At 31.5% G+C, this 14,022-nt stretch overlaps 2 protein-coding genes across 2 annotated transcripts; both read left to right on the plus strand.

Annotated features, from left to right (window-relative positions):
- Positions 1-699: 699 nt before the first annotated feature.
- Positions 700-2,796, plus strand: LOC123915919. Its single transcript, XM_045967200.1, has 3 exons — positions 700-897; positions 988-1,053; positions 2,481-2,796. Exons 1-3 carry the CDS (start codon positions 850-852, stop codon positions 2,526-2,528), a joined length of 162 nt encoding a protein of 53 aa, XP_045823156.1. The 5' UTR covers positions 700-849; the 3' UTR covers positions 2,529-2,796.
- Positions 2,797-8,858: 6,062 nt separating this feature from the next.
- LOC123916135 (auxin-responsive protein SAUR71-like) lies at positions 8,859-9,562 on the plus strand. Its single transcript, XM_045967514.1, has one exon. The coding sequence runs from the start codon at positions 8,943-8,945 to the stop codon at positions 9,402-9,404; it is 462 nt and encodes a 153-aa protein (XP_045823470.1). The 5' UTR covers positions 8,859-8,942; the 3' UTR covers positions 9,405-9,562.
- Positions 9,563-14,022: the final 4,460 nt, after the last annotated feature.

Consider the following 14,022-nt stretch of genomic DNA (forward strand, 5'->3'; position numbering starts at 1 on the left):
TTTATTTTTTTAAAATTTTGATCCCTTATTTTAAAAATCAGGCTTATATCAATTTTGTAATGTGATCTATGATAAGGAACCGCAACTATATGTAGCCAATGATAAGAGTTTGAACCTCGGTCTTCTATTTTAGCTTTTCCTCTCCATTTTCAACAAAACCCAATAATATCATTGCAAAATTTCATATTCAAACTCCATTTTTGTAACAAAAAATGAAATGAACAAACACCTATACTACCACTAATACACTTGTTTTGACGAATACCACCACTAATACATAATAATATATTATGGTGGAAAATATATATGTATATTAAAAATATGCATCCCATAAAAATAGTCTTGACTCCGTTATATTGTATGAACTCACCTAAAAATGAATTATTTTTGAGAATCAAAGTTTAATTATTAGGTAAAATAATTGTTAATCAAATTTTATTTATATCTAGCCGAACTCAAAACAATCATACTCTTTTTTTATGAGAATTAGAAAGTTAACACAAAAAAATAAGTTTATATGGTCAGTTGGTAAAAATTGGGGGCAGAAGAAGAGTGATTTTTCCCACAATAAAGGAAGTGTTGTATTAGGCATAGCTAGTGCAAATATTTGGATCTCAACTTGCGGCCCAGTACTATCGGGTCCGGGTCAAAAAATAATAAGAAAGAAAAAGTAAAAGATTGCGGTTCACAAAACGACATCGTTTAAACTGCAACTAACCTTCTCTTTTTCTCTTTCTCATTCTCCACTCTCTAGGGTTCGATAGTTAAATCGAGAGTTGTGAACAAGACGAGTGTATCGTTCCTCGTTCGAATCGTTCCTTTTTTCTTCGTTCAACAAGAATCGATCTCATGGCACCACCACTAAATCCTTATTCTGGTACCAGCACCTTAGCTTTGGTAAAACCCTAATTCCCCTTCTTTTTTGTTTTCTTTACCAATTGAATTGTTACGATTTTTTATTTATTTATGTGTTTTCTGTATTGATAGGTCGCTAGAGCTTCTGCTTTATCCTTCGGCGTTGTTTATGGATCCATTAAGCTCAAGTACCTTAAGGTATTTTACCAATTTCGCACTGTGTTTTAGCGATCTGATTTCAATTTTGAATTTTCATCTAAATTGAATTAGAAATCAATGTTGATCTTAATTGCAGTTCATGTGACTATTTTTCAATACATATGATTTCAATATTAATATAAATTTTGTTTTCGTGTCTTTTTCATACCATTTCGAGCTAGATCTGCAGTGTTAGGTTGAATTAGTTCCTTTGATCGGTCCATTGATTGAGTGATGCTGTGTGTTTTATGATATGGTCTGATTGTTCAACGAAATTTTTAAATTACAATTTCAGTATGAAAGGGTATATATAATGCATAAAAATCCAATGAATTGTGAAAATTATAATAACAAAAATTTACAATTTCTCACTCAAGTTGTAGTGTTGTACCGTAAATTCTGTAATTTTTTTTATTTAGTAACAAGCCAAACAACTTTAGCATGGACTAATTTGTACTTGAGTGATAAGTGAGTCTTAGCTATGTAGCCATATGGACTCGATACTTACCAGTTCCGTACTAAGTATTCAGTATGGGTAAGGCGACTATTTGAGTACCCGCCCAACCCCATGTAATCATCCGCATACTTACGTTGTGATGTCTATCTAGGAGACCAATTTTAGCATAATAAACTCCAGAGTCCACATGTTTTATTCAGAATAATATGTTTTGGTTTTTAATATTTTGTTCGTTAAAATATGACAAAAACACCACCAACAATTGAGCTCCGAGCTGCATATGCTTGCTGTTCGTGAGTATACGTAAGCTTGTATCATAACCTTGCCAAATGTTTTTTGAAGAAGCCCTTGCCAAATGTTATGTAGTCACCTGATGTTGGTAAACATTATGTGCTGTGTTGTAGTCTTGTAGTCAAATCTGAAAAGGTTCTGATGTACTTTTATAACTACTCCATCCCTAAATATAGGACCTTTTTCAGATTTTTCTTTATTTTTACAAAGACCCTTTTAAAATTTTCAAATGCAGTAGCTATTTCTTTACCAACATACATGGAATTATGTTACATTTTTTCCTGCAACTTATAATAAACACTGATAAAAACATAAATCTAAAGAGGTAAATTTGTAAAACAATACCAATTCTAAACGGGATTATACTACTATTTATGTTCTTAAAGCTCATGATTTTATCAACAGTGTTTTACATATAGGGACAGATGTAGTATACTAATATAATGGCATGTTATGCATCTCCATGTGTTTTGTTATTTACAAGCCGGTTTAGTGCACCCTTGTCTCTACTCTAGTGCTGAACACCTCCCATATTAGTTATTTCTAGATTATGTAAGAAATTTAGGATGCTCGCTTCAACATCTTTTATGATTATTGTGCAATTTCAAGAACTGCTGTCTTCTTTTAAGCGTACCTTCATTGATGTCTGATTCCTGTTATCGCATTTTTATACTTTCAGTCAAAAGCCAAGTCTCAACAGAAAGCTGAGGCCAAGTCTCATCACTAAAAGCAGTGAGATGGATGGAGCAGAATACCCAAATAATTCATGACGTGGAACTGTACCATGTTTTCTCCTATTTTTTTTCCTTCTGATTTTAAGTTTTGGTTAATCATAAGCATTGAGTTTAGTGCATCGTGAAAATGTTAAAATTATGATGATTTTGCCTTGTTTTAATAGTTACATTGACTCAATTTAAGTTTGAAGTTTATATTGCAAGGGCCTGCTACATATTGTTTATTCATTTGCTTTTAGACTGGAAATTTGTTTTCACTAATTTTGTTTTGTCGCACTGTAGGTAATTGCTATGTTATGTTTTTAAAAAATTTCAGATTCGTTCTTAACTGAGTTAGTCGATCATGGTTTTCTTGTGCTACATATTGTTCTGTCATATGCGTTTAGACTGGAAGAAGTTTTTCGCTAATTTTGTTTTGTCTTGCTGTAGGTAATTACTACTTTATTATTTTTTATTTTATTTTATTTTAAATTTTTAGATTGTTCTTAATTGAGTTAGTCAATTGCGGTCTTCTTGTGCTCTGTAGAAAGTCGTAGTAATTGCCCTCAGATTAATGAAAAGGCAAGTTTGAGATGTTGGACCAATGTTCTAATGTCGGATTTTCCCCTCTGAATATATTAGACAATGAAGTATGCCGTGTTTTAGATTTAGGAGAATTTTTTAATACCAAAAATGGGTAATTAACAAAAATAGTCTTTTTTTTTTCCTCCAATGGGAACCCCTAATATGGATCTGATCCTTAGTCCTCCAACTAGTTTTGCGTTGAATGCTCTTGACTGGTTATAGCAGGTTTCCACTGTATGTTGGTCTGTTTCCTTGTGAGTAGCGTCTTTAATTTTACTGTTATGATTTTATCTCTCCTATGTTCATAGCACTTCTTGTTACCTTCCTTCCTTTTCAATTTTCCTTTTCATGAACCAAATTTAAGTGCTTTCCCAACCACTCCCTTGTATGTTTTGCTGATGGAACCCAATTTTTCTGATGATGCGAAACCATATAGGTGCTGGTTTGAATACTTTTACATAATAGATGGAGGTGTTGGGTTCTTGTAAGGTAAAAACAGTTGAGAGGAGGTGGGGGTGAAAATGAATTTGGATAGTATTGCATAGTACATCTCAGAAGGTGGCTTGCTGGGAGGGTGCTAAGGAGGTAGTACGCATCTGTTCTGACCTAGGTTTGTGGGCAGACGTTTACTGAAAAATTGGAGAGCTAGTTGATAAGGCAGCAATATCGGTAAAATTGGCGGGTTCACCTTTGTTTCCTATTTTGGGATCCACCCTCTAAAGATATGATGGCCAAAACTTGTAAGATTTGGGGGATAATTCATCTGGATTTGGTATTTAAAAGTTTTCACCTTAGAAGACGAAGTTATTTCAACTTCAAGTCTTCAACTAATGCAAAAAAAGATTTTTTGATATATATTAGCAAAAAATAAAATAAAAAAAATATAATAAAATATGAAATAACATGTTTGGCATCTTTTCACTAGAATTGATTAATGAGGGGTGGAAGTCTTATAAATTCCTTAATGTAAAATCGTCGAGTTATGGATATCAACAAGAGAACTCAATAAATTAAATATATCTGGCATCTTTCGCATCTTTTGTGAATTATTCAATGTTTCTGGCTGCTTAATATCAACCATTCAACTTACGTTGTGGTTCTTGTGGAGTGACTGGAAAATGGCGTCTGCTAGTTGCTTGCTCCCAACCATTGATGCTTAACATCCTGATGTAATTTTCACCGGGGAAACTTAAAATAAATGTTGATGCTGCCGCCTTCCACGTATCAAAGAAGTTATTCAATTTGAAAACATAAACTGGACAGTTTGTTAAAAACACTGAATATGGTAGAACTTGACACTTATACGAAAACGAAGGGAGTATATAATAAAATATGAAATAACATGTTTGGCATCTTTTCACTAGAATTGATTATGGAGGGGTGGAAGTCTTGCAAATTCCTTAATGTAAAATCGAGTTATGGATATCAACAAGATAAATCAATAAATTAAATATATCTGGCATCTTTCGCATCTTTTGTGAGTTATTCAATGTTTCTGGCTGCTTAATATCAACCATTCAACTTACGTTGTGGTTCTTGTGGAGTGACTGGAAAATGGCGTCTGCTAGTTGCTTGCTCCCAACCATTGATGCTTAACATCCTGATGTAATTTTCACCGGGGAAACTTAAAATAAATGTTGATGCTGCCGCCTTCCCGTCAACTTCGTTGCATGCAACTTGGTAATGATCTTTCTGAGAGTGTACCTCCATGTATCAAATAAGTTATTCAATTTGAAAAATGCAATGATCTTTTCCCAATAAAAAGATCTATTTGTGGGTGCTACTAATTTGCTTGATGCGTAGCTTATTCTTAATGGTGTTTTATGATAATCGTTAGCTTTCTCCACATTTGGTATCCCCCCAACCACAAATGACATTAGATGGAAGAGTTTGACCTGCAATGTAACCGTCCGGTTTTTTTTCTACATATTTAGTAGGCAATCTCGACTTCCTCACGATTTTTTGTACTCTTCTCACTAGTAGAGTTTTTGCCTTCAGTGGGAATCGAACCATGTACCCTGGAGATAAAGTACATCTTTAACGTACATGTTCAAACCTTCTGAGTTCCCTCTATATTAATAAGATTTTGAGTTATGAAGAAAAATGAATCTCCCGAAACTTTCCTTTCCAAAAATATTCTATTCTTTCCAGTTTCCACTTACTGCTTCTTTTTTCAAAAACTCTCTTTCCCTTCTCAAAAGTTTCATGAAAATTACACCATAAAATCTAACCGGACAAAACTACAAGATTGTATTCTAACTAGGCAAAACGACAGGATCGATTGAATCTGCCAAATGGTTAACCTTCTTCTCTCTCCACGGTTTTAATACTATAGTCTACAGTATTATTTTGACAAAATAGTAGTTTATACTATAGTATATATATTAGCTATTATAGTGCTACTAGTATTAGTGTATATATATTTCATTTCTGTGGTTGTTGTTGATACCGGGCCCAGCATATATTCGAAGATGATCAATTAAGCTTTAATCTAATCAGTATTACAGTGTTAAAACGATATTGGGGACAAGAAAATCATGGGATTAAGAAAATGTAACATTACAAAACGAAATACAGTTGATTTTGTCTTTCATGTTTTGTCTCTTTCTTCATGCCACTTGCATATATTATTATTTTAAATTATTTATTACTAGTAGTGAACAACAAAAACTATAATTTGACTCGGGTGTGTTATTCACGGGATCTTTCTCAATTCTCATGGTCCCAATATTTATTGCTAGTATTCTATATTTCACGTCTTCTTTTGCTCGGTACCATTCATTTTCCCATTTTATGTTTTGTGAAGTAGTTTGTTTATATTTTATTATTTTGTTGTTAGATTATTATTATTATTATTATTATTATTATTATTATTATTATTATTATTATTATTATAGATCCCTACACTATATATTATGCTAAATTAGTTCCGTCAATTAAGTATTAAGTATATATAGTTTCTCTTTGGACTGTGCCTAAGCTCAACCCGTTAATGGATTCAACGATTACTAACTATGTTATGGAGATCTCTTATTAGAATAATCAAGCAAATTTAGCGATCCCATCAAAGTTACCCGATAACAATTGAAAACCAATCCACGAGATTACAACTACTGCAATTCAGCGTAGTAAGGGATCGGTATTCATAACAGTCGTAAATTCATCGTAGTCAAGCAGTCAAATGTTAGTGATTGTCCGATCGATATATTTAGTATTTTTTTTTACGGATATATTTAGTATTATTAAATAAACAAAAAAATTGCATTTGTTTAAATCGTCCAATCTTAATTAGACAGTAAAAAATATCGTTACTACACGATTGCATGAAAAAGTTGAATTGAATGCGTCCAATCCATTTCCCCTATATTACACTTGATCTTATAATACATCCTATAAATATGAACATGACAAAACTTAACATACATATTCTCTAAATCCTAAAAACTTATTCCAAAAATTGCCTTGATCGTTGGAGTGTTTACGTGTATATACTCAACACCTCTGAGGAGCTTCCTTTATTTTCAATCGTGTTTCCGAATGTCGATCTAGGTTCACTGCCCATACCTTCTAAAGTTCTAATAACAAACACGCTAATTAATTAAAAGAAAAATTATATCTTATTAAATAAATAAAAATCATATCTTTTGTAGCATATGAACGGCGCATTGTTCTTTTCATAATTATTTATCTAATCATATGATTCTCATCATGCATTCCCATTTTTGTGCCCTTGATTAGTGATTAAACATTATTGCGAATTCTATATTAATTCGCAGGATATAATAGAAACTACAGGATTTGTAATGTAGTTTGGATCTTATGCAGTTCAAAGACAAAGATCAGGTTCTGAGTTCCATGATCTCAATGTTAGATGATGGGAAACCTAATAATTAATTCCGGTAAGCACATGCAACGTGAGTATGTTTAGTTACTTAAGCAATAAACTAATTAAAGTTAGGCCTTGTTTATTTATTTTTTCTAACTTGAAATTAAAGTTGTTTTAGTAATAATCAACATGAACATGTTAATTACTTTCTTTTTTTTTTTTAAAAAAAATGCTAAACAGTGCCCCCGGAGCGCATTGGTTAAGCATATTAATATAGAAACTTTATCTTGGAAATTATGCATTCAATGCATTAAAAGTATAAAAAAATTATCTTATGACAATTAATTTTGTTTTTTATTTTCTTTTTGGGTATGGTTAACAAGTGCCACGGGGGCACTGTTTAGTATGATTTTTATTTTTTTTACTGAATTAGCATGTTACTTATTTACTTAATCTACATAATACTTAATCTAGACATTAATTAGATTTTGATATCTAGCTATATTTTTGTTTGGATAAGTGATATCTAGCTATATTGAGTATATAATATCGAAATTTTGTATTAAAAGATCTATTAATTCATAATAATATTGTTCCAAATTTGAATAAAGAGTTTTTTAAATGCCTCCAAAACAGAAAGGTTTTTGTGTTGAAGTACAAGTACTGCAATCAGTATATGGTTGTAGTGGCCATCTCAAAAATTGCAAAGGAGGTCAAACTTGCATTATATATAAATGAATGCTCTCTTTTAAATTACGTTATCATACGGTTATGGTACTACTAATAATTTAATTAATTTAATAACTTCCACTTCGAATAATTGTGATGGCACTATTGATGGTCCCATACGCCCATGCATAACAAAACAAGATAACAATTTTAAAATGATCAAAATCAAAACAATTTAGAATCTGACAATATTAAAAAACTGTTTAGGATAAAAAGTTTACATTACCTTTAATTTAGCTTTCCTAAAGTAGACTTAGTACATTGTATTACAAAATTGTACCGCACTAAAAGAAAGGATCGTGATTCATGATCAAGATTGTCTATAGTAGTATAAGCACGTAGTTGCAAGCCCTAAATAATCTCAATCGTCAATTTGAGATCAAACCATTTAGATTGTAAAATAATAAATAATTTCGATCGCTACTTTAATTTGAAATCACACAATTGATATGTAAAATGGCGTGATATAATAGATGAACTGAATCTTCAAAAAGAAAAATGATTTCTCAATTCACGTACCTTTCATTTTATTGGAAGTATGTATTTTATTTAAATCTTGCTAATTTGTCCATAAGAGCACATATTAAAAATTTTGAGAATAAAAGTTTTGAATTGAACAAGAAAATTGATTTTAAAAAAGTTGAAAATGCACAAATTTCTGAACAAATATTTTTATATTGAATTTTTTAACATGTATCTTTAAGACATAAATTATCATAGTCCTTATTTTTAATTTTTTCTTTTATAATACCATTGTCCTTATTTAAAATGCACTACGAGAAACATGTTAATATTCTTGATAGATTTGAACGTACATACATATGTTAAAAAAGATTTGAATTGTCTAATTTAAGAGTAAAGTGAAAATTCAGAAAATCAATAATTAAAGTTTTAACAATTTCTAATTTATTACTATAATTTTTTTATAATAACTGATTAATTAACGGTTAATATTACTCATTTTAGAGAAGCCAAATCATTTTAAAATTCATCATAAGAAAACACTAGTATTATAGCATGAGGAAAAAAAACTAGTGGGCTCATCCAAAGCCCACATGACCCATCTCCGTCTGTCACATGGGCTTGACTACGATAGAGGCAACAGCACAATGGCATAATCTCGTAATTATCTTAAACTCCAATGGCATTTACCTTTCATCAAAACCATATATACCTTTCACCTTCCCATTCCAATTTCCAATTACATCGAAACAAAAACCCGCTCCGTTACTTTTTCAACACTCCACTCCACTCCACCACCTTTTCCCCTTTCACACTCTTTTTCAAAATGTCACCGTCATCATCCTCCACCGGAAACTGCAGCAAAATCCGCCGCATTGTTCGTCTCCGACAAATGCTTCTCCGATGGAGAAAGAAAGCACGATTAACAACAACAACAACAAACTACTACGATGTACCGGAAGGACACGTGGCAGTATGTGTGGGTCCTAGTATGAGAAGATTCGTTGTTCGTGCTAGTTACTTGAATCATCCGATCTTCAAGAAGCTTCTGATGCAAGCGGAGGAAGAATACGGTTTTTGTAACCATGGACCGCTTGCGATTCCATGTGATGAGTCTTTGTTTGAAGAGGCTCTTCGGGTTATGGCCCGACCCGAACCTAGATTTTCTACGCTTGAAGATTTTCAGAGACGGTGCCACGTGGATGTTAGTAGTAGTAGTAGTAGTAGTAGTAATAATCAGTTTGTAGGAGAATCGAGGCCGTTACTTCATGATGACCCGATTTGTTGAGTCAGCGAGTTAACTCGGTTTTTTTTTCTTCTGGAAAATATAATCATCGCTAACTCATTTTTAATTTTTTTTGGGTATTTTGTTGTACTAATGATTGATGTTAGGTGAGTTTGTTGTAGGGAAAAAATATTTATTAGTGAATTGATGATAAAAAAATATATAAATCTGGTTGGATTATTATTTTATTCATTTTTTAATTTTGGATTTATGAGATCTCCCGTGTTTGATCTTTGTAAAATGTATATGTAAATGCAAATTACTTTGATCAATTTCAAAAGAAGCTTGCAAAAAGTGTTTTTATTTTTTATATTCTTTATACTATTTGATATTTGGAATTAATTTTGCGTCCAATTTATATTAATTTTCATTTATAGAAATTTTTAACAAGATAAATTTGGTAACAAAAATAAAATCTATTATCTTATTTTTGTTTCATGGAAGCACCTCATTCAATTTTTCGGTACTAAACTAAATCTAATAACTTAAAAGCGATTAATCACCATAATAAATTACAGATTTATTATATTTGCATTTCTTCTAGGTTAATTTTTCAAAATCTACGAGAGCAGACTCTTAATAATTTAAAATTTGGCCGTGTCAAAAAGATAGGTCTATGATACCTCACAAGCCAAACTCAGATCTTCAATTTTTTAACAGATTAGGCTTAGGTTTGGCAAAATTTAATTCGACCTAACTTATTTCAACCTTGGCATCCTTGGTAGGAAAAGAAGAAGGAAAAAGTGCAGCAGCTTTATGACTTGTAGAACATTGTCTAAAGAACTCACCAAAATAAGGTTTTCAGCTCCTAAGATCGACCCTTACATTTAAATAGGAAAGCTCTCAAACTCTTTATTTTATTTCTGATACTAGCACACAACGTTCTTCCGTAAAATATAATTAAAATTTATTTCTTATATAATTTGAACTGAAATTGTCCCGATCGATTCAAAATGTTGCAAGATTACACTTTGCATATATATCGAGTCATTGGTTGGATGATCGTCGGTCCACACTCAAAATTGCCATTGGTTGGAGTACTACTGCACTTTTTACACATGCTAGGCATACAAAAATTAAAATGCTGTTAATAAGCTAATAAAAGCTGCAATTATCACGTACACAACAGATATGGTATGAACGTGGTGAATATTACACCGTTTTAGAATATTTTATCATGATGTTGATGTCTCACCTTCAATTAATGATACTTTAGTTGTAATTATATTTCTTGAAAGCATGATAAATTCAGTAAACAAAAAAAAGAAGAGCATAACAAATACAGTATGTAAAGGAAAATGTTCATATGTGTCAAGGCTAAAATAAATATGGAAATATTCTCTTAAAAATTATGCATTTATCCTATAGATCTTTTACCATTTGTTTTGTTTGGGTTTGACTGAGTTGTAACATTATTTCCAATGCAAAAATTGCATTTTTTGTATCCTTAACTAGTGTCCTGAGGGCACTAGTTAGCATGACCTTAATAATAATAATTATTATAATTATAATAAATTGGTCACGTTACAAATGATGCTTTGTAGTAGGGGTGTGCAAAATATCCGGTCATATGGATATGACTATATCCAAATCCAAAACCAACTCCAAATAACCAGTTATTTGGAAACAGATATTAACCAGACCATTCTAAAAATGGTTGGGTATCCATTATGTAAATCCGGTTTTTTAATTAAATGTCCATATCCATGTCCAAATCCATTGGATTAGACATTTTGCGCATTTCTTCATTTTTTTGATATGAAACTTTTGACTATTTTTTTTACGCTAATTATCCTATAAAAACCTAAAATCGGCCGGCAACCCGAAAAATCGGTAGAAAAAACCTAAAATTGGCCAAAAGCCCAAAAATCGACTATAAACCCTAAAATCGGCCAAAAATCCAAAAAAATTGCCGAAAAACTTAAAATCGGCCAAAATTCCAAAAATTGACTATAATCCTTAAAATCGGATGAAAACCCAAAAAATCGGCCGAAAAACCAAAAATCGACCGAAAAACCCAAAAAATCGGCCGAAAACCTAAAATCGGCCAAAATCCAAAAAATCGACTATAAACCCTAAAATTGGCCGGCAACCCGAAAAATCGGCAGAAAAAACCTAAAATCGGTCAAAATTCCAAAAATCGACTATAAACCCTAAAATCGGCCGAAAACCCAAAAAATCGGCCGAAAAACCAAAAATCGACCGAAAACCCAAAAAATCGGCCGAAAACCTAAAATCGACCCAAATCCAAAAAATCGACTATAAACCCTAAAATCGGACGGCAACCCGAAAAATCGGCAGAAAAACCTAAAATTGGCCAAAATTCCAAAAATCGACTATAAACCCTAAAATCGGCCGAAAACCCAAAAAATCGGCCGAAAAACCAAAAATCGACCGAAAACCCAAAATCGGCCAACATCCAAAAAATCGGCCGAAGAATCTAAAATCGTCCCTAAACCCAAAAAACTCGGCCGAAAACCTAAAATCGACCCAAAATCCTGAAATTGGCTATAACCCTCAAAATCGGCCGAAAAACCTAAAATCGACTATAAACCCATTTTTCGGTCGATATTAGGGTTTATAGTCGATTTTTTCGTTTTTCGGTTGATTTTTCGTTTTTCGGTCGATTTTAGGGTTTATAGTCGATTTTTGGGTTTTTTGCCGATTTTAGGTTTTTCGGCCGATTTTTTGGGTTTAGGGTCGATTTTTGGGTTTTCGAGTAATTTTTTGGGTTTTCAGCCGATTTTAGAGTTTATAGTCGATTTTAGGGCTTTTGGTCGATTTTAGGTTTTTCAGCCGATTTTAGGTTTTTCTGCCGATTTTTTCGGTTTTTCGGTCAATTTTTGGGTTTATGGTCGATTTTATTAAAATAAATAAAATTAAATGAAGGAAATTCAATTACATTATCCAAATAAAATATAGGAATTTATTCTATGTATAAAATTCTGATTTCTTTACTATTTTTTTTATGCAAGTTTTACTAAATTTAGATTATTTTCAAAAAAAAAAAGATTTTTTTAAATTGTCTTAAAACCAGTTTTTAAAATGAAATAACTGATTTTTTTTATCAAATTTAAAAATAACCGGTTAAAAATTGGATTTAAAAAATGACCACTTTTAAATTTGGTTTGGTTAAAATAACTGGTTATATATCCATAACCAAATTTATAACCAGTTTTATAACCGGTTTATAATAAAATATGGTTATGGTTATGAATCCAAATCCAATTAAATGGTTTCGGTTTGGATATGGTTTGGTTTGTCAAATTATCCGACCATGCACACCCCTACTTTGTAGTGACTAGTGACAACATAAATATGTGGTTGCAATTTAGTTTATGTGCTATCGAATTGAAATATGATGAATTTTCCATATTCCTTAGTATGTGCACACAGCACCAAAAGCAAATACTACAACACAAAGTTATGCCGAGAGAGACTCACGCGGTTTAGTCCGTTGACATTTGACAACGTAACTAATAATAGAGAGAGGAGGAAGCTCACTCGGTGGATATACCACTGTTAATCTCAACTTCTGTCATTAATTAAGAAAAATGCACATTAATTAAGAAACTACTTTTTAAAAATATAAGAAATGTTTTCAATGTAAAATTTACGTTTTTTGTTTTCTTAATTAGTGTCCAAAAATACTACTAGTTGGCATGATATTTATGTAATTTTTCAAAGTACTATTATTAACCTATAAAAAAACCTTACCTTTATGTACCACGGAGTGTATACGGACTATTTTATTTTTATTGGAGGTTGGTTTGAAAATTTGAGAAGAATCCCATTCAACTTTCATATAATTGTGACAAAGGCTGATTAATTGAGCAGTAACTATATCCTTCTTTATTATTGATTATCCTCTTCTAATCAGCTTGGTTAATGGCTAATGTCACATAATTAAAAATTAGTAAAAGGTAGAGAAAGGAAAGGACCCACTTCCTGAGTCTTTGAATAATTATGGTCTAAAAGTAAAGTATCCAATCCAAGACCAAGTGATTATTTTGGATGAAAAGTATTACTTGGGTCAGCCTCAATCGATCTCGTAATTCCATTAATTGGATTCTTTTGACAACAATTTCTTCATGTTGGGCCCTCATACCATCATATCCACATGCTAAACCCTATCATAAAGGACTAACTTTTCTCATAAGTACACATATCTAAGATAATGTGCAAATATGAAAATGAGAAATTAAAAACATAAAGTCAGGAAAGAAAAGTCCATGTCATTTTTCAAATATTCTAGTGATTTATCTCAAGATTTTTCTTATTTTATACAGAGAAGTCAGGAAAAACAAAACACTAAGAAGTGTATAAAATTTATGAGAAAGTCTTTTATGAGCACAATCCTAAATAAATATTATTTGGACACACTTACATAAAACTAAAAAAAATAAATAAAAAATATTTAGTCACATCAATTAATATATTGTAATTTTATTTTTCTTTAATTTTTTTTTTGGTTTTGTGTGTACCAAAAAAAAAATATTTGGGGTTGTGCCCAACCAAGTGTGCCTCAAAATTTACATTGGATGAAACACTTAAATTAAGATGGAAGAATGATAAATTGTGTTTGCTTTTTTATAGTGATGACCAAATTCGGACTATTAGT

This window comes from Trifolium pratense, linkage group LG3 (genome assembly GCF_020283565.1).
Source record: "Trifolium pratense cultivar HEN17-A07 linkage group LG3, ARS_RC_1.1, whole genome shotgun sequence".
Classification (NCBI taxonomy): domain Eukaryota; kingdom Viridiplantae; phylum Streptophyta; class Magnoliopsida; order Fabales; family Fabaceae; genus Trifolium; species Trifolium pratense.

Coding starts and splice junctions, on each gene's coding strand:
- LOC123915919 (XM_045967200.1), top strand. CDS start 850: ATGGCACCACCACTAAATCCTTATTCTGGTACCAGCACCTTAGCTTTG. Junction 898..987: donor GTACCAGCACCTTAGCTTTG/GTAAAACCCTAA, acceptor CTGTATTGATAG/GTCGCTAGAGCTTCTGCTTT. Junction 1,054..2,480: donor TTAAGCTCAAGTACCTTAAG/GTATTTTACCAA, acceptor TTATACTTTCAG/TCAAAAGCCAAGTCTCAACA.
- LOC123916135 (XM_045967514.1), top strand. CDS start 8,943: ATGTCACCGTCATCATCCTCCACCGGAAACTGCAGCAAAATCCGCCGC.